Source organism: Palaemon carinicauda, chromosome 39 (assembly GCF_036898095.1).
Source record: "Palaemon carinicauda isolate YSFRI2023 chromosome 39, ASM3689809v2, whole genome shotgun sequence".
Classification (NCBI taxonomy): Eukaryota; Metazoa; Arthropoda; class Malacostraca; order Decapoda; family Palaemonidae; genus Palaemon; species Palaemon carinicauda.
This window is the reverse complement of record NC_090763.1, coordinates 10797361-10818799: the sequence shown is the minus strand read 5'-3', so window position 1 is coordinate 10818799 and position 21439 is coordinate 10797361. Positions and strand designations below refer to the sequence as shown.

The following is a 21439-nucleotide window of genomic DNA, read 5'->3' as shown; positions in this document are numbered from 1 at the left end:
GAGGAAATATAAGGAACAGCTTAACATTATATAAAAAATGGAGCCCAGCCAATTCACTTATCAGGTTCAATTGCTATGAAAAGTTTCAATACAGAATAACAGAGGATGAAGATCTATAAAAGGCAGATGTTATCCTTCCTAAAGGACTTCTACTATTACCTGGGCTGCTCCATGTTCCTGCCACACTGCATAATGAAGTGACAGGTATTACCATCACTTGATTGGGAAACTAATTAATGTGCTTTCCTGTATATGTTGTTACTGTTTTCATGTAGCATTCATGTCCTACCTGTAATATGGCAGCCATTATGTCCATATCACATCTTATCTCCAATACCCTTCCTGAATTACCAGGTTGGCCACGGAAGTTGGAAGAAAAGAGTGGCAGCCATATCCAGACCAACAATGAATGTGCTACATTTGGAACAAGACTGAGCACCTCCAGCAGGTTCTGTAATACCCTGCAGCTCATACTAAGTCACCTGCCCAGTTCGGGTTAGACCTTGGCACTGCACCAGCCCTCTTTCTGTATTTTGAGAGAGAGAGAGAGAGAGAGAGAGAGAGAGAGAGAGAGAGAGAGAGAGAGAGAGAGAGAGAGAGAGAGAGAGAGAGAGAGAGGGAGGAGGAGGGAGGGAGGGAGGGAGGGAGGAGAGGGAGAGAGAGAGAGAGAGAGAGAGAGAGAGAGAGAGAGAGAGAGAGAGAGGGAGGGAGGGAGGGAGGGAGGGAGGGAGAGAGAGAGAGAGAGAGAGAGAGAGAGAGAGAGAGAGAGAGAGAGAGAGAGAGAGAGTTGCACTAACTTAGACAACTTGTTTTTTAAAATTAAATTAGCAGTCTGAAGAATCGAACGAAGACTATGCAGATAAGAAGTGAGAACTAGAAGAGGAGGAGGAGGAGGAGGAGCAGACACACTACTTCTAGCTCGTGAAAACCAACAACGGCGCTCCACAAGGAGGGGTCACAGGGGACTCTTCACAGCATCAGAGATAACACCAGCAGATTTCCCCTCATTCAAATATTCCACGCATGAAGCAAAACTGAAGGGGCAGCTCCTCCGAACATAACAACCTGTCTGCACACTTATCCATTTATTCTTAAATGATAAAGCAAATAATTAAAACAGCCAAAATTAGAGTCAGCAAGAGTGTGTGTGTACTGCTAGCGACCAAAGTCAAAAGTGAGTGTCTTTCCAGCTTCACTGAAGTCATACTCCTATCAAAGAATGATAATTTATATTCGTTTAGGAACAAATAACCTTTATGATAAACCCAATTCTGAAAACCCTAGACAAGAAGTCAGTCGACATTAGCGTCTGAGACTTCCAACCTATTGTGTATGAGGACAAACAGCTGAAAGAGGTTTAAGTAATTCCTGAACCATAGTCCTATTTCTATAACAGGCGAGTTGAAAATGATAATAAAAGTTGGGATATTTGTTCTACAAAAATCCTTCGAGTCAACATCAAGAATAGGCAGAGGAAAGTCTATAGATATGAAAGCAATGCTGCTAATATGAAGGAATCAGTTCCTACTAAATCTGGTGTACCTCAGTGAATTATTTAACTAGTACATACTGTAGTTTCTTCAAGTTTAATTTAACCACAGCCATCATAATATGATTCCTCTTATGTTCTCACTACAACTTTAGAAACTAAGAAGAATAAATTACTTCTTCATAAATTGAAACTGTCAAATAAGTAGAAATGGAAATAACCTACTGATACTTTACTCAATTTACATATAAGATTGATAAAGTCTTACATTACAAGAGGTTCCTACCCTTCATCATCATCATTTCCTCCTACACCCACTGATGCAAAGGTCCTCGGTTAGATTTCGCCAGTTGTCTCTATCTTGAGCTTTTAATTCAATAGTTCTCCATTCATCATCTCCTACCCTTAATATCAAGATATCCAAAAGTTAAGTGATGTATAAAACTTACCCACTTCCAGACACTGCCATGCAGTTTGACACGACTTGCAGTGGATAGACAAGCGCTGCAGCCAGGAACTGTACAAGGAGAATGACGTAATTTAGAAGCAGAGATACCAAAAAATAAATTTCAACCATATACATATTATTGACTTAATGTTAATGAGGAAACTTTTAAGGTGTTCACAAAATTAAAAAACGTACACCAATACCAAAGTATATGAAGCTTCAATTAATGAACTTTTGAAGATACAAAAAAATATAGTTTTGTCCCATGTTTTGATTTACATACCAAAAATTCAGTTACGAATATTTTTATCTAAAAATTGTAGCAGTAAAATCTATTCTTTTTAAAAAAGTACAGTAAACGAAAATGATAAAAGTATCTTTAGTAATGTTATAATCGTTGCGTAAGCACACATCCACAATAGAAAAAAAGAAAAACAGCCGTTTTGTTGTAAGCAGCTGAACCAGATATCTGCTATTTCACTCGTATTTCAATCCCCGTACAAAAGTAAACAATTACTGCAGTTATACTGGGAAACGAGTGACCTTTGGTAAGCTTGTTGGAATGTATCTCAATGTTTATAACGGAAATCAATGAGAAAATGAGCTTCCATGAACGAATATTTGGTTAACGAAAGTTTCTTCAGGAAAGGGACTCATTTGCATAGTGGGGTATTGGTGCACTGTATATATGAAAGCAAAATGTAAACATGTCAAAGGTACTGTTATTTTATTTTAAATACAGTACAGGAGGTCCTCTAGGTACAAACATTTGGTTAAAACACAAATCCAACTGAAATCATAAATTTCAGATATTGTATCAAAATTTGTATACTGTAATAAGATAAAGAAATATTGTAATAAAACTATATCATAATTCTGATCTTCCTTTACATTCAAATCGTTCCGGACAGGTCCATCCTGTTCGTAAAACTAGGCATGCAGTTAATTCTAGTAGTCAGGCCTTCTCCATAATGCGCTCAATACTACACAGCATTCTAGAAGTTTTATTCCAGATAAGACCAACTTGTGGAATGATCTTCCTAATCGGATACTGTAGTTGAATCGGTAATACTTCAACAGTTCAAACTTGCAGCAAATTTTTTTACATTGAACAAGCTGACATAAGTCTTTTTATAGTTCATATATGAAATATCTGTTTTGATGTTACTGTTTTTAAAATATTTGATTAATTGTTCATTACTTCTTATATCGTTTATTTATCTCCTTATTTCCTTTCCTCACTGGGCTATTTTTCCATGTTGGAGCCTTTGGGCTTATAGCATCTTGCTTTTCCAACTATGGGTTGTAGCTTGGCTAATAATAATAATAATAATAATAATAACAATAATAATAATAATAATAATACCATTTAATATAATAAGCAAAACATTTGTAATATTTATTTATTTCATATGAAATGGAACTATTTGTTGACTATTGCAGCTGGATATTGTAGGTATGGGAGTCACGTTAGGCCTACCCTAGGCTAAAATTTAACAAAATTCAAATTACGCACAATTCGACTTACAAACAGCTTCTTGGAACCTATTAATTTTGTAAGTTGAGGACCTTCTGTATACACCAGTATGCTTTTGTCAACCCAACCAGCGGATCTATTCAGCAGAAGAGGTCTATCATTCAAGAAGACAAGTAATTCTATATTAAAAGAAAAATGGAACCTTTTACATAACTTTTGGTTTCGCTTTCAGATTTTTAATTACGTACTTACGATTCCTGACATACAATGTGCTGTCTATAACTTATACCTGCAAGGCACTGAAGTTTACTTTGGAACAAGCATTGACATCAAACGTAAAGTTTCTAATAGCATTACAGACAAGGAATAAGTTAAGAGCTCTCTGTCTTACTGAAGAAATTACATTATCATTATTGTTATTATTACTAGCTAACCTACAATACTAGTTGGAAAAGCAGGATGCTAAAAACCCAAAGGCTCCAACAGGGAAAAATAGCCCACTGAGGAAAGGAAACTATGAAATAAACCAACTACAAGAGAAGTAATGAACAATTAAAATAAAATATTCTAAAAACAGTAACTAAAATAAAATATTCTAAAAACAGTAACATTGAATTAATTTTTCATATATACACTAAATAAAAATTGAAAAAAACAACAACAGGAAGAGAACTAAGATAGACTACTGTAGTTTGCCTAAGTGTACCCTCAAGATAGAAACGGACTATAAAATTTGTAGTGCGACGATGTACTATACTTACATTCATTGATGCAGAGACATACTGCTTGAGATCTCTATCTTCGACTAGATAATTGTTGATTACATGGGCTAACGTCTTGCCAAGCCATAATGCTGTCAGATCACATAGTAAACGCGGTATTAGACCACAGAAAAAGCCCAGGATCCCCTGTTCCCGATAAATAATTCCAACTGCAGTGAAGACTCCACTGTGAAAAGAGAAAGACTATAATTAGGAGCAAAAATAATTATCAGGGTACAATTTTATAATCTCTTTACTATCAAGACAATCTGCATTAGGAATAATAAAACTCTTGCAATTACTTTATTGCAAAACAATCGACATTTAACTTAGAGATAAATATACTGTATCACTCTCCGCTCAATAGTCTTAATTGGGAAAGACCAACCATTCATTTAAAAGCTATGAACTCTATCCATATGTAGTTACAGTACAGTATTTCATTTTAATATTCTCAAAATAACTAGACACACATCTAACTATTTTTAAGATCTTTATGTCTACTAAAAATTCTAAGCTTGTAATAAACTACTACCCTGGTGTACAGTAAGTGATATGCAATACAATAAGTTATTGTACATTCTTTTGTTGAAATAAGTTATTAACCCTTTGAGTGCCAGCCCCTAACCAAAAAAATTAGCACTCAAGTCCCAAGCACCTTTCAGAGATAGAACTTTATAACTTTTCATTTATAGATGAATAAATTTCATTTCAATTTAAATACAGTAATACCTGGGTTTTTGTATATCTTAGAATATGAGCAATTTGGTATATGGGTGTAAAATTTAATATCAGTATACATGCACTACATTGGTCTTCAAGTATAAACTTCCTCCGAATCATTTTTTTTGTATTCAAGTACTAACGAAACTAGTACTAAATCAAACGGTACCCATATGCATTGTTCACACCGAGTTCATGTGATGTTCACCCCGTATTCATGTCGTCAAAATTGAAATGACAAATTTGGAAGTAATTTGTATTTTTCCTAATGATACAAACCTGTAGCTATTCAATTATGATTATCTTTTGGCAAAGCTGGAAGACTAGCCATTAGGACTTCAATGCGAGGTGGCAACCAACTAACCACTAGTTAGAAGCTAGAGGGGGGTAGCTGGTAACTCTGGCTACTCCCACTCACTTACATATCAGTGATGTTAAACCACTTTTGATTGCAGGCAGGACTTACCGGGGACAGGTGATGGTGGGACAATTTGTATAGATAGCTAGAGACTTGTATTGTTAGAAAAAATACAAATGACTCCAAAATTTGTCATTTGTTCTGACACTAAACAAACCTTACGCTATTTAATAGGGATAACTCACCCATTAGGAGGGTGGTAGTCCAACCTCTGGCTTAGTCACTGACCCAAGTTTTTACCTGTACAGTATTAGACTCTAACTGGAAAAAACCTTGACACCTCTCTAAAAGAAAAATATTGTGTAATGCGCTAGTAGCGGCCTGAGAAACCTGTGTGGTTGTGAGGAACAAGCAACGTGACTGTCTACATAAGAATATTCAGAGTTTAAAAATAGGAATGTTAATTCAAACATAGACGTTTCCCAATACCTACCTCGCAGGGAGTATCGGAGACGTGTACATGTACTAGGAAACACAAGGGAAATGGTTATTACCTGTAGATAGGTGAGGCCAGCTTGCAGAGGACCCATGATGCTGTTCCCCAAGAAAGGGGAAGATGAAAGAAAAGGAACAAGCCAGACATTCTTATCATTCATACTACCTAATCCCGAGTAACCAATGCCCTCAACTATCTACTACTTGTCCATCAAGGAGCCTAAGGTACTTTAAACCACTTGTCGTGCAGCCACCACAGGACCAATGGAAAACATATCCATGTTCCTCTGGGTCACGTCTTGCATGTAGTGGGCTGCCAAGGTCGTTTGATGCTTCCACACATCTCTTTGCAACACCTGCACCACAGAGCTGTTGCATTTAAATGCCAGGGACGTGTCCATGCCCCTGACGTCAAGAGGGTCCGGATTCAGTGCATGGTAGATGCCCCTGCAAATCCAGGCTGAGATGGTGTTCTTGGTGACCCTCCTCTTGACCTTCCCTGTGCTAACAAAGAGTGCTGGCACACGGGGACAAGCTGCTGCAGTGCGTTCAAGGTAATATCTTAAACTCCTCACACCCAGGTATACCAGTCTTTGAGAGGGAAGCAGTGATGACTTTTCAAGATTTATCAAGATCCCCAGATCCTGACAAAACTCAAGTAGTCTGTCTCGGTGCAGAGTCTACTAGAATCAGCCAATTGTTGAGGTATCAAAGGAGACAAATGCCAAATTCCGTGAGCCCAGGATAACACTAGAGCAAACACTCTCGTGAAGACCTAAGATGCTGTCACTAGGGCTGAGCACAGCACTTTGAACGTGTATTGCCTATTTTCTTGTATGATCTGGAGATACTTCCTTGGAGATGGTTGGGTTGGGATCTGAAAGTATGCGTCTTTGAGATCCAGCATGCACATGTAGTCATAAGGCCTTACTGCTTGAATGACCATGTCTGCCGTCTCCATCCTGAACGGAGTTTGTAGGACAAACTTGTTCAGCGCCAAGAGGTCGATGACTGGTCTCCAGCCTCCAGATGCCTTTTTCACAAGAAAGAGTCGACTGGAGAAGCCTGGGGAACCGTCAAGGCCCTCTTGGAGAGCCCCCTTCTCCAACATAGTCTGGACTTCGGCACAAAGGGCTAACTCCTTTAAAGATCCCTTCGCATAGGAGCTTGATGGAACTGGATCCCGAGTCAGTGGAGGGGAAGATTGTGTGCATGGGAAGTGATACCCTACATAAATCATGGAGTGTCCAGGGATCTGCCCCGTACTGCAGCCACATCTGCCAGCGGCATTGCAGGGATCCCCCCACTGCACTGGTGGGCAGGTGAGAGGATTGGCCCCCAGAGCAGGAGTGACCTCTACCGCTTCCCTATCTATCTTTCCCTCTAGAGGGTTTGGAGACCTTTGGACCTTTGGCAGGAAAGGGCTGCCGAGACACCTTTTTTGAGGACCCTGCCGTCCTACTTGTTAGGGTTTGGTGGGCTGTGGCTGTTCCTTGGGAGGTGGAGGAGCCTTCCCATAGGGCCTGCTTGTCAAGGCCCTGGGAAGGAAGGAACCTCAGTGGGTTTCCTCCAACGCTCAGCTGCCCTCTCGACTTCATTCGGCTTGAATAGAGAGGTTCTTTTCAGAGTGGAGTTCCTGAACCTAGACACTTAAGCTCTAGGAACTTGCCTGTGACACCTTTCAATCACGGCATATCTGTTTCAGAATTACATTTGCCCATAGGTTGATAACCTGGTGAGAACGAAATTCCAAGGTCTGAGAGCCAGACAAGAGAAAGGTCTCCATGGACCTCCTTGTACTCTCCTTAGACAAATCCTCGGTTCGTACAAGGTCCCCCACCGAACCCAGCCACAGATCAAGCCATGAAGCAGCCTGCACATCCTTTTTTGCATTGAGGAGTTCTGAAGCTGAGAACGTGCCTGAGAGCCTAGAAAGTCTCTCTATTGTGGTACCCCTTGAGAGAGCCCAAGAGAAGGATCCAAGGTCAGTGCGGGAAGAGGCTTGTCTGCAACCTCATAATACCTCCTCTATTGAACGAATGGTGGGAGGAGCCAGCAATCTGGGAAAACAACTTTTTCCTGGCTACAAACTCAAAGACAAAACCGATAGTCACTTGGCCTTTTGCCCTTGAATAGGCGATGCCACAGGAGAGACCATTTTGTCACCGACTCTCTTGGCAGAGGCTAGAGCTAAAAAATACCATCTCTAAGGACATGTCTCGATCTGACGGTTGATGAAGAGGTTTGTTGGGGGCTCCATTCAATGAGCATAGACCTTTCACCATGTTCCAAGGAGGTGGTCGACTTCAGACTGAGAGGCTGAAAGTTCCGTATGAGGAGAGACAATTCTTTCGAGGAAGAATTGTTAACTCTTTTCAGCTTGAAAATGAGGCTGAAGGCTAAACGATAGCCATTTACTGCCAACACTGAACCAAGTTTTCCCTCCCTGAGTTACTGTACAAGAATTATGCTATTGTTGGTATGATGACACAGAGAAATACCTCCCAAGACACCAACAACAAAAGACGGACCACTTTGCCTGATATACCAATGCACATGACGCCTGAAGTTATCCTTCCATTCCATTCTTTTTGCAACTGTCTCAAAAAGTTTCTTGGCGAGTAGTTGCTGGTTATCCAGGGAGCGCACATCTTTGTCAAGGTGACGAGTACCCCCGCCCACCTCGCTAGGTAGTAAGGTGCGCAACGCTGCGCAAGACTCATTCGCTAGATTCCGGTTGGCTCGATTTCTCACTAACACGTCATGGAAAGAAACTCCCCATCTCACTTTATCCCCCGCAGGAAAAAGGTGAGCGGCTTTCCTTTCCTGCAAGGGGGAGGAAGACCAGGCAGTTGCTGGGCACTTGCAGGCAGGCAGCAAAACAGGTTCTACCTCACAAGAGGACCAAAGGTGCAAGTTTGCGAGAATTTGGCCTTACGAGGCGAGGAATGCTAAGTTGTGTCTTATAGACACGAGGTGAAGGAGGAGAAATTGCAAGCAATCGCCTTACACCATCGTAGTCCAATTCCAAAAAACTGTGCTCCAATTAACTGGAAGCGGGGCATGGACAAATCCAATGCCCCTCGTTGTAATACCAGTGGGGGGGACCACTCAGGAGAAGGCCTTCCCACTCGTGGGTGGGAAGGACAATCATCCCCTTTTGTCTATTGGCAAATCTCCGCACGGACGAGAAGACTGCTGAGCTGGAGCTGGCGAAGGGAAGGCTGCCCAACACTAAGGAAGGCCACAGCAGGCGAACAACTTCGTCGGAAAGGGACTCTCCTATGGCAGTGGCCGGCGCAGCCTCGCTAGGGGTAGCAACAGAGGACGGACCCCCCCCTAGGGTTGTGCTCAACCGACCCACAGGTGAAACTGACTGAGCAAGTTAACATGGAGAGGTCAAGCCGATGGAGCTCGATGGTGAGGTTTCTTCGCTTTTGAGGATGACCCGAAGGGGAAGAATCCCTTTTAGCCTTCTTCCGTCTCCTGTTAAACCTCAACCACTGGGAGGCCAACTACTCACAACATACCTGGCATGAAGACTCCTGTATGCAGGAGTGATCCCTACATGCAGGGCAGAGACCATGAGGATCTGTCTCCTGTGCTGACATGAAAGTGCCACAATGGCGTGCTTCATTGCCGGGACAAATACGCATGATTAAGATCCCAATGAGCAGTCACACCTGTAGGAGAAAAAGATTAGAAGGAAATTCTTAGCTTTTCCGGCCAGTTATTTGGGAAATTTTAGTTTGGTTTTAACTGGGGAGTAAGACAACTTCTGTATTCTACCAAAAGTGATGGTTGTTTACTAGTGCTGGTGTGAGCAGGGTGGCTAATCTATTCCTGCTAGGCCCTCCGCTAACTAGCGGAGGGTAGTTACACCTCACAAAAGCTTTAAAAATGGAGTTTTTATGATAAAACAAAGTTTTATGAATACTTACCTGGCAGTTATATATATATAGCTGAGTCTCCGACTGCGGCAGAATTTAATCGAAAATCGCAGCAACCGCCTTGTGGTGGTTGTGTGGTTAGATGGTTAACAACCCTTACAGGGTGGTACTTGGAATCATTCCCGTTTTCTGTTCCTCAGATTATCTTTGCCCGACCTGTCTCCTGAGGGGAGGTGGGTGGGCTTTAAAATATATATATAACTGCCAGGTAAGTATTCATAAAACTTTGTTTTATCATAAAAACTCCATTTTTATGAATAGAACTTACCTGGCAGTTATATATATATATAGCTGATTCACACATTTGGAGGAGGGAAACAGACAGAAAAACATAGTTGGGGAAACAACAAAAGAGTTGTAGGAGAACAAACACCTTGATTCCTTACCTGCTAAGGTAGCTGACTTCAAAGGTAACTGCCTCTAGAGTCACTTTCCCTTAGGAGTGTTCAGCCAGGAGTAGACCTGCTACGCTGCAAACAACTCAATCGAGTCTGTCAAAGGGGTAGGACCAACAACTTGACTAGACTTCAGAAAACTACCTTCCCATATAAAAAACCTGCAACCTTACTAAAGCTAACCATCTAACCTTGCAAAAATAGATATAAACTATCTATCTGGACTGAGGGAACCGTACCACAAGACGAGGACCTCAGACTACCATAAAAAACACAAACCCATATACAAGTACATAAACTAAGGTTGAGTGGGGGTAGTAACTCCTTTGCCTAATACAGAAGCCGCAGCTACGTATGGGCCCAAGATATAACACTTGTCATAGTCCACTCTTACCTCTCTGAGGTAATGAGAAGCGAAGACAGAGTTGCTCCTCCAGAACGTTGCGTCCATGTTCTGCTTAACTGACATATTTTTCCGGTATGCCAGCGAAGCAGCAATGGCCCTTACTTCGTGAGCCCGTACTTTTAACAGGGCGAAGTTTTCTTCCTCACAAAAGAGGTGGGCTTCCCTAATAGTTTCCCTCAGGAAAAAGGACAAAGCGTTCTTTGACAGGGGTTTTTGAGGATCCTTCACCGAACACCATAAGGAGTTGGAAGCACCCCTCACGCTCTTAGTGTGGGCCAAATAAGCCTTGAGAGCCCTAACCGGGCAGAGGAGGCTTTCCTGTTCCTGACCTACTAGATTCGTGAGGTTAGGGACTTCAAAAGTCCTGGGCCAGGGTTTCGAAGGGTTCTCATTCTTGGCAAGAAAGTCGAACCTCAAGGCACAAACCGCTCCATTTAGGGTGAAGCCTACACGCTTCTCGATTGCCTGGACCTCGCTGATCCTCCTGGCAGTCGCTAGAGACAAAAGGAAGAGGGTTTTCTTAGTCACATCTCGCAGAGAAGCTTGCGAGATAGGCTCAAACTTCCTGGAGCACAAAAACTTAAGCACCACATCCAGGTTCCAAGAAGGGGGTCTTAAGTGCACCTGCTTCGTTGTCTCAAAAGACCTAATGAGGTCCTGCAAGTCCTTATTCTGAGATAACTCTAAGCCTCTATGCCTAAAGACGGTTGAGAGCATGCTCCTGTATCCTTTAATGGTAGATACAGCCAGCTTAGCATCCTGCCTGAGGTACAAAAGAAAGTCTGCAATCTGGCTTAGAGAGGTAGAGGATGAGGAAACCTTGCACCTCCTGCACCAAGCTCTAAAGGTCTCCCACTTTGACTGGTAGACTCTTTGTGAAGAGATCCTCCTTGCCCTGGCAATAGCTTTCGCCGCTTGTGCCGAAAAGCCTCGAGATCTAACGAGCTTCTCGACAGTCTGAAGGCAGTCAGATTGAGAGCGAGGGGGTTTTGGTGAAATCTCTCGAAGTGGGGTTGTCTGAGAAGATCTAGACTTGCCGGGAGTCTTCTTGGAAAGTACATCAGCAACCCTACCACTTCGGTGAACCATTCCCTCGCAGGCCAGAATGGAGCCACTAGGATCATTCGTCCCGAATCGAGGAGAGCGAATTTCCTGACAACCAGATTGATGATCTTGAACGGGGGAAAGGCATACATGTCCAGCCCCGTCCAATCCATCAAGAAGGCGTCCACTGCAATAGCTTCCTCGTCCGGGACTAGGGAGCAGTAGTTGGGGATCCTCTTGTTTAGACCGGAGGCGAAAAGGTCTATTACTGGTCTGCCCCACAACTTCCAGAGGCTCCGACAGACATGCGGGTTGAGAGTCCACTCTGTAGGAAGGACTTGTCCCCTCCTGCTGAGCATGTCTGCCCTGACGTTTCTCTGCCCTTGAACAAACCTTGTCAACAGCTGGGTCTCGTTCTCGTTCGCCCAGAGGAGAAGCTCTCTCGCAGTTGAGAACAGAGAGAGGGAGTGAGTTCCCCCTTGCTTCCTTATGTACACAAGAGCTGTGGTGTTGTCGGAATTGATCTCCACAGTCTTTCCTGACACCGAGGTTTTGAAGGCCTTGAGCCCTAACAAAATGGCCATCAATTCCTTCCTGTTGATATGCCAACTGACCTGACTCCGTTCCCAAATACCTGAGACCTCTTTGTTCCCTAGTGTTGCTCCCCAGCCTGACTCGGACGCGTCTGAGAATAACACTAGGTCGGGGTTCTTCTTTTCCCAACAGAGCTGGGTCCAGCCACCACATTAAAAGATCCTTGATCTCTGTCGGAATGGGAAAAGAAAAAGTGTCCTCCTGGATCTTTCTGTTCCAAACCTTTGCGAGGAAGTGTTGCAGAGGCCTTAGGTGCAGTCTCCCCAAAGGGACAAACTGCTCCAGTGAGGATAGAGTTCCCAGCAGACTCATCCACTCCTTCGCTGAGCATTCCTGCTTCCTCAAAAAGTCTTTGACTTTGTCCAGGCACCTGGTCTGCCTCTCCTGGGAGGGAGAAGCCTGAAAAAGAACTGAATTCAGAACTATCCCCAAATAGAGAATAGTCTGATTCGGCTCGGTCTGAGACTTCCCCCAGCTGACGATGAGTCCCAGGTCCTGAGTGATCGTATAAGTTTTCATTAGGTCCTCCAGACATTTCTCTTTCGACTGTGACTGGATCAGCCAGTCGTCTAGATAGAAGGAGACCCTTATCCCCTCCTGGTGTAACCAGCCTGCCACATTCGCCATTAGTCTGGTGAAAACTTGGGGAGCTGTGCTGAGACCGAAGCAAAGTGCCCTGAACTGGAAGCACTTGCCCTGGAACACAAACCTCAGATATCTCCTCGAAGACGGATGAATGGGGACGTGAAAATAAGCGTCCTGCAGGTCGAGAGAAACCATCCAGTCTCCTGGACGAACTGCAGCCAGCACTGACTGAGTCGTCTCCATGGAGAACTTTGTTTTCTCCACGAAGGCGTTCAGAGAGCTGACATCTAGGACTGGTCTCCATCCACCCGAGTTCTTGGGAACCAGAAACAGGCGATTGTAAAAGCCTGGGGAGGCGAGGTCTTGAACTGGCTCTATTGCTCCCTTGACCAACATCTGGTCGACTAGCTCAAGAAGAGCCTCTCGTTTCCCCGCGTCGGTGTACTGAGCCACTAAGGCTAGGGGAGAGTCTGAGAGAGGTGGTTTCTTTGAAAAGGGGATCTTGTAACCTTCCTTGACGACTGAGAGGGACCAGGTGTCCGCCCCTCTCCTTTTCCAAGACTGCCAAAAACGAGACAGTCTTGCCCCTACTGGTGGCTGGAGGACTTCCATCTCATTTTTTGGACCGGGGCCTAAACGCACCCCTGCTGGTGCTTGGCCCTGACTCTTGTCTTCTCCCCCTAAAATCCGCTCTCGAGGAGATCCTGCCCCGAAAGGGCTGTTGAAACTTCTTCTCCTCCTTCTTCAGAGGAGCAGGAGCAACAGGTAAGGTCTTTCTAGCCGACCGAGACAAAAGGTCCTGAGTAGCCTTCTGAGCCAGAGAAAGGGAGATATCTCTGACCAGAGCTTCAGGAAAAAGATGACGTGAAAAAGGGGCGTAAAGTAGCTCCGACTTCTGGGCAACAGTCACAGATCTAGAGGTGAAGGAGCACAAAAGGGCCCTCTTCTTTAAGACCCCTGCTGAGAAAAGGGAAGCCAATTCATTAGCTCCATCCCTTAGAGCTTTGTCCATGCAGGACATGATACTCGTCAGGTCCTTCGTGTCCTCCAGGAGTTCAGACTTCCTGGCCAGAGTCCCGAGAGACCAGTCCAGGATGCTGAAAACCTCGAAAACCCTGAAAATTCCCTTGACGAGGTGATCAAGCTCCGACATGGACCACATCACCTTGGCAGAGTTTAAAGCATGCCTTCTTGCCAAGTCCACAAGAGCCGAGAAGTCACCTTGGGAGGAGGAAGGCACTCCTAACCCCAAAGGTTCCCCTGTCTCATACCACATACCGGCCTTGGAAGCGAGCCGAGACGGTGGAAAAGAAAAGGTGGTCTTGACAGCTTGTCTCCGTTCCTTCATCCAATCATCCACTTTAGCGAGAGCTTTCCTGGCCGAAATTGAAAGTTTCATTTTGATGAAGGCCGAACACTTAGTAGCTTTCTTCCTGGTAAATTGAGACTGAGGAGAACGAGGGGCCGAAGGTTGAAATTCCTCCCCATAAAGTGTCAAAAGAGAGCGAGAAAGAACCTTGTAATCACTAGAAGAGTCGGCAGGTTTTTCTTCCTCTTCCGAAATATCTTCGAGATCTTGCTCAAGGATAACATCCCGAAGAGTTGGGCTGCCAGCAGTCTGGCAGCGAGAGCTGTTTGAATCCTGGCGCCGAGCGCCGCTAACATCCAGTCAGCGAGAAGCGGTATCGTCACGATGACGAGAAGCGGTATCGTCACGATGACGAGAGGCAGTATCGTCACGATGACGAGAAATGGAAGCGTCCTGAAGATGCAGGCTGCCTTCGCCTTGAAAATGCAGACTGCATTCATCCTGTTTCCTAAGAAACGAGGCAGTAACGTCCAGGCGTTTCGAAAGGGAAACGGAATCGTCACGGCGCCGAGAGCGAGAGGCAGTATTGTCCTGGCGCCGGGAGAGGGGGGAAGGAAATTCCTGGCAGCGTGCCGATGAAGAGGGAGTGCGTTGTCGTACGGCCGACGAAGTGCGCAGAGGTTTCTTGGGAGAGATACTAAAATCTCTCTTAGAAGAAGATCTCTTAACAGGCAAAGAGACGTCCTTACGTCTGACGGACTGAGAAGGGTGGCTGAAAGCTTTAACTAACGATGAAAGTTGTTCCTGCATAACAACCATGAAAGCTTTAGCAACCTCCGCTGGCTCTCGCGGTGCCGAAGACGGCAGTTGTCGTACGGCTTGACTGGGAGCGCTGGCAGAAGAAGTAGGGAGTCTAGCAGGATTAACTGGGCTAAGGACTCTCTGTTTCGCCCTTTTAACAGGAACATCGAAATCGTCTTCGGAAGGAACAGGGTCTCTGCTACTCGAACCGGGAGAGGGAGAGCGAGACTGCACGTCCCGGTTCCACCCTCTCTTCATTGGTCTTGATTCGTAACGCCAATTACGTCTGGGAGAACGATCAGGCGAAGACACAAACGTATCCGACACGCCTTTCCTACGGCGGTCAAGAGCAGCCTGGGAGATCGCAACAGGACTGTCTGAGGCGACGACTGACCGAGGATAAGCACCTCTCACCCCCTTTCAGCTTTCGACGTACCTTCTCCCTTGGTCCTGGGAGCTTGGTAGAGGTCTAGACCTACGGGTATGACAGATTCGATCAGTCGCCACCTCCACTGCACTTTCACAAGCACTAATTTCACCTACACCCTTACCTTTAAAGGCCTCCAACTGTGCCTTAATGGCCTCCAATTCAGCAGCTAATTTAGCATACCCAGGGTCATCCGTAGGCACAGATCCTGTAGAAGGGGCAGGAGTCACTACATTTGGGGAAGGAATACCTTCCAAAGGGGTTACAAGCAAAGGGTCAATAGATAAATCTAAGCTAGGCTCACTAGCAGACTTTGACTTTGATTTAGCTCTTCTAACTCTATCAATCTCAAGTTTGCGCACATAACGCTTCATAGCTAACCAATCATCATCACCTAAAACCTCGCATTCCTTGCACTATTATCTAAAGCACATTCAAACCCCCTGCAACCCATACAGATAGTGTGAGGGTCAACCGAAACTTTCGGCAATCTCACCTTGCAAATATCATTCGCACAAACACGATAATGAATTTTCTCACTCATGATAATAAAGGAAAAAAAAGACAAAAAAACAAAAACAACACGATTGCCAAATCCCAACACAGTGTACTTCACCAAAAACGAAGTCCAAAAAGGCGATGAAGGGAAAGCGATCCGAAAAAAAACTCTGAAAGGCGGAACAACGATGTTGTCGATACGGCCGGCAGAGATAATCTGAGGAACAGAAAACGGGAATGATTCCAAGTACCACCCTGTAAGGGTTGTTAACCATCTAACCACACAACCACCACAAGGCGGTTGCCGCGATTTTCGATTAAATTCTGCTGCAGTCGGAGACTCAGCTATATATATATAACTGCCAGGTAAGTTCTATTCATAAAATGACAAATTCGGAGATAATTTGTATTTTTCCTAACCATACAAACCTTAGCTATTTACATAGGGTATTGTTTTCGGCGTAGCTGAAATGGCGAGCCATTAGATTTTAAACGAGGGTTAACTACCCCTGCGCTAGTTAGCAGGGGTAGGGGAGGGGTAGCTAGCTACCCCTCCCCCCTCACACACTGGTGAACTGATTCACTTCGCTTAGAGGTAGGACTTGACTTGGGGGACAGGGCTGGCGGGCAAATACGTGTAAATAGCTAAGGTTTGTATGGTTAGGAAAAATACAAATTATCTCTGAATTTGTCATTTGTTCCGTAACCGAAATACAAACCACGCTATTTACATAGGGTGACTTACCCCTTAGGAAGGGTGGAAAGTCCCCAGCCATACTGGCTTTGGCTTTACCCGGGGACTCAGAATCCGAGTGAGCAGCACTTCGAGAAAAAGAGTCCCTGCACCACAAGTTCCTTGCTCCGCAAGGAGTGTGCGGCCTACATAAGCTTGTGTGTGGAGGGAAGAAGCGTGACTTGTCCTAGGCAGTCGACCTGAAGACCTTTAGATGGAATTCTGGACTAGGACTTTCCCAATACCACCTCGTCAGGGTATGGGGGACGCGACAGTATCATTTTAATACTAGGAACACAAGGAAGCATGGTTTACCTGCAGAGGTTTGAGGTCAGCTATGCAGAGAACCTCGAATGCTGCTTTCCCCAAAAGAGGGGAGGATGAAGAAAGAAGTAAGGGCCAGACATACCTTTTTCAATCATGCATTCTGACACCGGGTAACAATGCCCCCAACCCTCTGCTACCTGTCCATTAAGGAGCCTGAGGTTAGACAAGCTGTTGTGTAGCCACCACAGGCCGATAGAAAAATGTATCGAGGCTCCTGTGGGTCACGTCCTGCAGGTAGTGAGCTGTGAAGGTCGTCCGACGCTTCCAGACTCCAGTTTGTAGCACCTGTGTCACAGAGTAGTCTTCTTAGAGACGTTGCGATGCCTCTGACATCATGTGCTCTAAGGCTACACGACGGAGGAGGGTCTGGATTCAGGGCGAGATGGATGGTCCTAGAATCCAGGCTGCAAAGGTATTTCTGGTGACCCTCCTCTTCGTCCTTCCTGTGCTCCCAAACAGGGCTGCACGTGAGGACGAACTGCAGCTGTTCTTTAAGATAACACCTCCGACTCCTTGCTGGGCATAGTAGGAGAAGGCCTGGGTCATCTGTTACAGAACGGAGACTCGAAATCCTGAAGGAGTCGAACCGAAGGTTTGGGACTCCCAGATCTTGAGTCTAGAAACCGACTCAGGGACGAACCCGAACGTTACCTCTCCCTATCCTCTTGAATGGGCGAAGTCGTACGAGAGACCATGAAGTACGCTGATACGCTTGGCTGAAGCCAGAGCGAGCCGGAGCACCGTCTTCTAAGTCAGGTGCCTGTCAGATGACTAGCGTACTGGTTCACAGGGAGAAGCCTTAAGATCCCTAAGAACCCGAACCATGTACCATGGAGGAGGTATTACTTCCGACTGGGTGCAGGTAAGTTCGTAGCTTCGCATGAGCGAAGAAAGATCCAGCGAGGATGAATTGTCTAACCTTAGAGCCTGAAGGCCAGGCTTGAGGCTGAGCGATAGGCTTTACCGCCGAGAGCCAAAGGCGCAATTCCTCCCGCAGATGGACAATAACTCCGCTAACGCTGGAATAGTGGCATCGAGGGGAGAGATACCTCTCCCACGACACCAACCACAGAAGACTCTACACCTCGCCTGGTGGACCCTGCGGATGACTTCGCAGGTGTCAAGACATCCGCTCCGCGACCTGTCGCGGAACGCCTCTCTCAGTGAGGAGATGCTGGATGGACTCCAGGCATGGAGCCAAAGCGGAGCTACGGCTTGTGGTAGATGTAGTGGTGTGGTTGTTATAGCTCTTGCCGTGGGGAAAACTCTCTCGGGAGTTCCATCAAGGGATGCAGAAGGTTTGAAAACCACTCTGCCTGATGCCGTAGCGGAGCTATCAGAGTCACCGACAGGTTGACCGAAAGTCTGGTCTTGTTGAGCCCCCTTTCCCCACAGACCCAATGGTGGCAAGGCGCAGACGTTGATGTTGTCCCACCGATGTGGGAAGACATCTCGGCAGGGTGCCTTGGGGTCCGGGGCTGGGGAGAAGTACAGCGACAGCTTGAAATTCAAGGTCGTCGCGAACAGGATCACAAGGTCCGAGCTTGCTGTCTACTGGGGGTTCCAAAGACCACTCGGTACTCTCTACCTGCGATGCCCTGTTCCGACTGTCGGAGAGCACATTCCTTGTCCGGAATGAAGCGAGCCGATAGAGGTATTGAGCGGACTTCGGCTCATCTCAGTATCTCTACTGTAGGATGGGAGACTGTTATGAAAAGTACCTCCCCGCTTAATGAAAACCAACAACCGTGGTGTTGTCGTTCACGGAGTGACTCGCCAGGGCCTGTTGGGACTGTTGACGGCCAGAATATGGCCTTCATCCCTAGCCAATTGATGTGGAGGTACCCTTCTAGCTCTGGCCATAGGCTTGAGATCCTTTTGGTTCAGTGCCCCCCCCCTTTTTTTTGACGCGTCCGAGGACAGCATCAAATGCGGAGGAGGGACAAGAAGATCCACTCTCTAGCAAAAGCTTCGTAGGTCAACCACCACTGCAGGATCCCTCGTTCGGCAGGTCCCATAGGACCAGAATGTCTGGGGAATCGTGGTCTTGATTCCACCGGGACTTGAGTCGCCAAAGCAGGAGACTCATTCCGAGGCGAGTGTTAGGGACTAGAGGGGTCAAGGAGGAAGGTGACCTAGGAGGCGTAACCAGAAAAGGGCTGGAGACTCTCCTCGCCTGAGGAAAGGTTTTCCCACTCTCCTGTGCCTTGCTATCCTGTCATCTGAAGGGAAGGCTTAACGGAGATTGGAGACTAAATTAAGCCTAGATATACCAGTTGTTGCGATGGAAACAGAGAAAACTTCCCGAGATTTACCATGATCCTTAGATCTTGGCAAAGTCCCAGAGGCTTGTCTCGGCGTCGAAGAAGGGTCGATACCGAAACCGCCCGGGAAACCAGTCATCCAGAAAGCGAAGGAGGCGGATGCCGCTCCTGTGTGGACATGAGGGTTCGGGATGAACTTCCTGGTGAATGCCTGCGGAGCTGAGGAAAGATCGAAGCACCGCAACTTGAACTGGTATATCTGTTGCCTAGGCTGAATTCCAAGTACTTCCTGTAAAGATGGATGGACTGGGATCTGGAAGTACCTGTCTCTCGGATCCAGTATGCACGTGAAGTCTTGTGGTTTCCCTATAAGTCTGATCGAAACTGTTGTATCATACTGACCGAAGTTTGTACGACAAACTTGTTCAGGGCTAAGAGGACGATGGCGGGTCGCCAGCCTTCAGGCGCTTCTTACAAGAAAGAGTCGTTTGAAGAACCTTGGGGGGAGCCGCCGACAACCTTGAAGAGCATCCTTCTAGAGCATGGTATCGCCCTCTGCCCGAGGGGCTAGCCCCTTTGCCATTCCCATGGCATAGGGGCTCAGTGACACCGGATTCGCTGACAGGGGAGGAAGAGATGCTACGAAACGGGACACGAAACCCCTGGCTGATCATGGAGATCGTTCAGGAATCGGCCCCGAGTTGCTGCCACTTGAAGGAGCAAATCCAGGCATCCCCCCCACTGAGGGATGCAGGTAGGGGTTGCCAATCCTAGCGTTTGCGGCCTAGGCTGCCCCCTCTAAGATTATTGCCCTCCCAGGAGGGCTCCTCGCCCTTCGTCCCCGACAGGAGGGGGAAGGCTGCATAGACACCTAGGCTGAATGAGGCTGTAGAAGTTGAGGCGCTGGAGGCTTGTAGGGACTGGAAATAAGCGCCTTGGAGGAGCGAATCGTGATACGATTCTCCCCACCTCTCAGTTGCTCGTTCCTTGTCCTTGGGCTGAAACAAGCCCCTTCCAAGGATGGAAGAGAGAGAGAAAGCCTCTCGGTCACTGCATCTCAATGCTTCAACATCGAGTTTGTCCCCAAATTCGACACTTGGTGTCGGGAAACGAAAGGTGCATGTGTCCAAGAGGAGGAAAGTTCCATAACCTTCCCGGAGCTACCTTGTATAAAACCTCGGGTCGCAACCGGATGGCCAGAGACTCAAGCTCGACGATCAGCCACGAGGTGGCCTGCCTGGCACCCTTCGCGGCTTCCTCCTGGTTCAAGATTCCCGAAGATGAAAATGTCACCTGCCCGGCGGAGAGTTTCTCGAGGGAAAAACCCCGGAAGGTCCGTTGCATGGAATGGTGGAGAGGAAGAGCTAAATCAGGCTACCCCATGATCTCGAAGTATTCCCACTGTTGACGACTGACAGAGGCAGTGTCAGCAGCCACCGTTGGAGGGAAGGGAATTGGGCGATCCTGAGGAGAGGGATGATGGGGCCTGCCTAAAGAGGGAGAAGAATGTTACCCAGACTCTTCTGAAGATTCTTCATGGTTTATACATGTCATGCTCTGCGCTTACTAGGTGAAGATCGTGACTATGATGATCTGAAAGTATGCGCTCCAGAAACACTCGCCAGGTTGCCCGTGTTACGTAAACCCGACGGGAATCGCAGTCGAAATCGCCCTTGGCGCTCGCGCGATGGTACAATCGTTGGTTCGCGCGCGGGCGAACATGTGTGCGCATGAGGACGCGAGGGCGCGCGAGCACGTGGGCACAGTCGGAAGACCGAAAAACACGTAAGTGAGCGATGGCGCGTTGGTGAGCGATGGCGCGATTGGCGAGCGATGGTTCATTGCGGGAGATGGCGCGTCGGCGACCGATGGCGCGTCGGCGACCGATGGCGCGTCGGCGACCGATGGTTCATAGCGACCGATCGCATACAGGAGAGCCAACGCGTGGCCGCGTACGGCGATCTGAAGCGTGGGCGCGTTGGCGCGTTGAAAACGCTAGCGGGCAGGCGAAGAATCGCGCGCGATCGCTAGGAGATCGCCGGCGCGTAAGAGATCGATGGAGCGCGGTTGCGCGGCCGGAAGATATCAGCGAGGGGCAGAACCAGATGGGGAGGTTGCGCAAAATAGCGAACGCTCGTGGGCGAGTACAGAAGACTTCTCGTAGGCGCGCGGGCGCTCAGAGACTCTGTCAAATCTAGAGCACAGAAGATCGTCGGCAAGGAGGTGAAGGAATCAAGACTTTAGCCTCCACCCACATCTGTAAGCTCGTGGAGAACGCTGGTGCGCCTTGCGCACATCAGGAAAAGGGCGAGCAGATGTGCTGTGGCGAGAAGGCGAACGAGGGTGTAAAAAGAA

At 46.7% G+C, this 21439-nt stretch overlaps 1 protein-coding gene across 2 annotated transcripts in view; it reads right to left on the bottom strand.

Annotated features, from left to right (window-relative positions):
• The window catches only part of LOC137630997 (mitochondrial carrier homolog 2-like), a 56161-nt gene that overhangs the window by 3147 nt on the left and 31575 nt on the right, over positions 1 to 21439 (bottom strand). For both annotated transcript variants that reach the window (XM_068362527.1, XM_068362528.1), the window contains exons 5-6: positions 4176 to 4362; positions 1939 to 2006 (exon numbers count right to left, since the gene is read on the bottom strand). In XM_068362527.1, coding sequence (XP_068218628.1) covers positions 1939 to 2006; positions 4176 to 4362 — 255 coding nt within the window. The remainder of the gene's footprint in view (positions 1 to 1938; positions 2007 to 4175; positions 4363 to 21439) is intronic.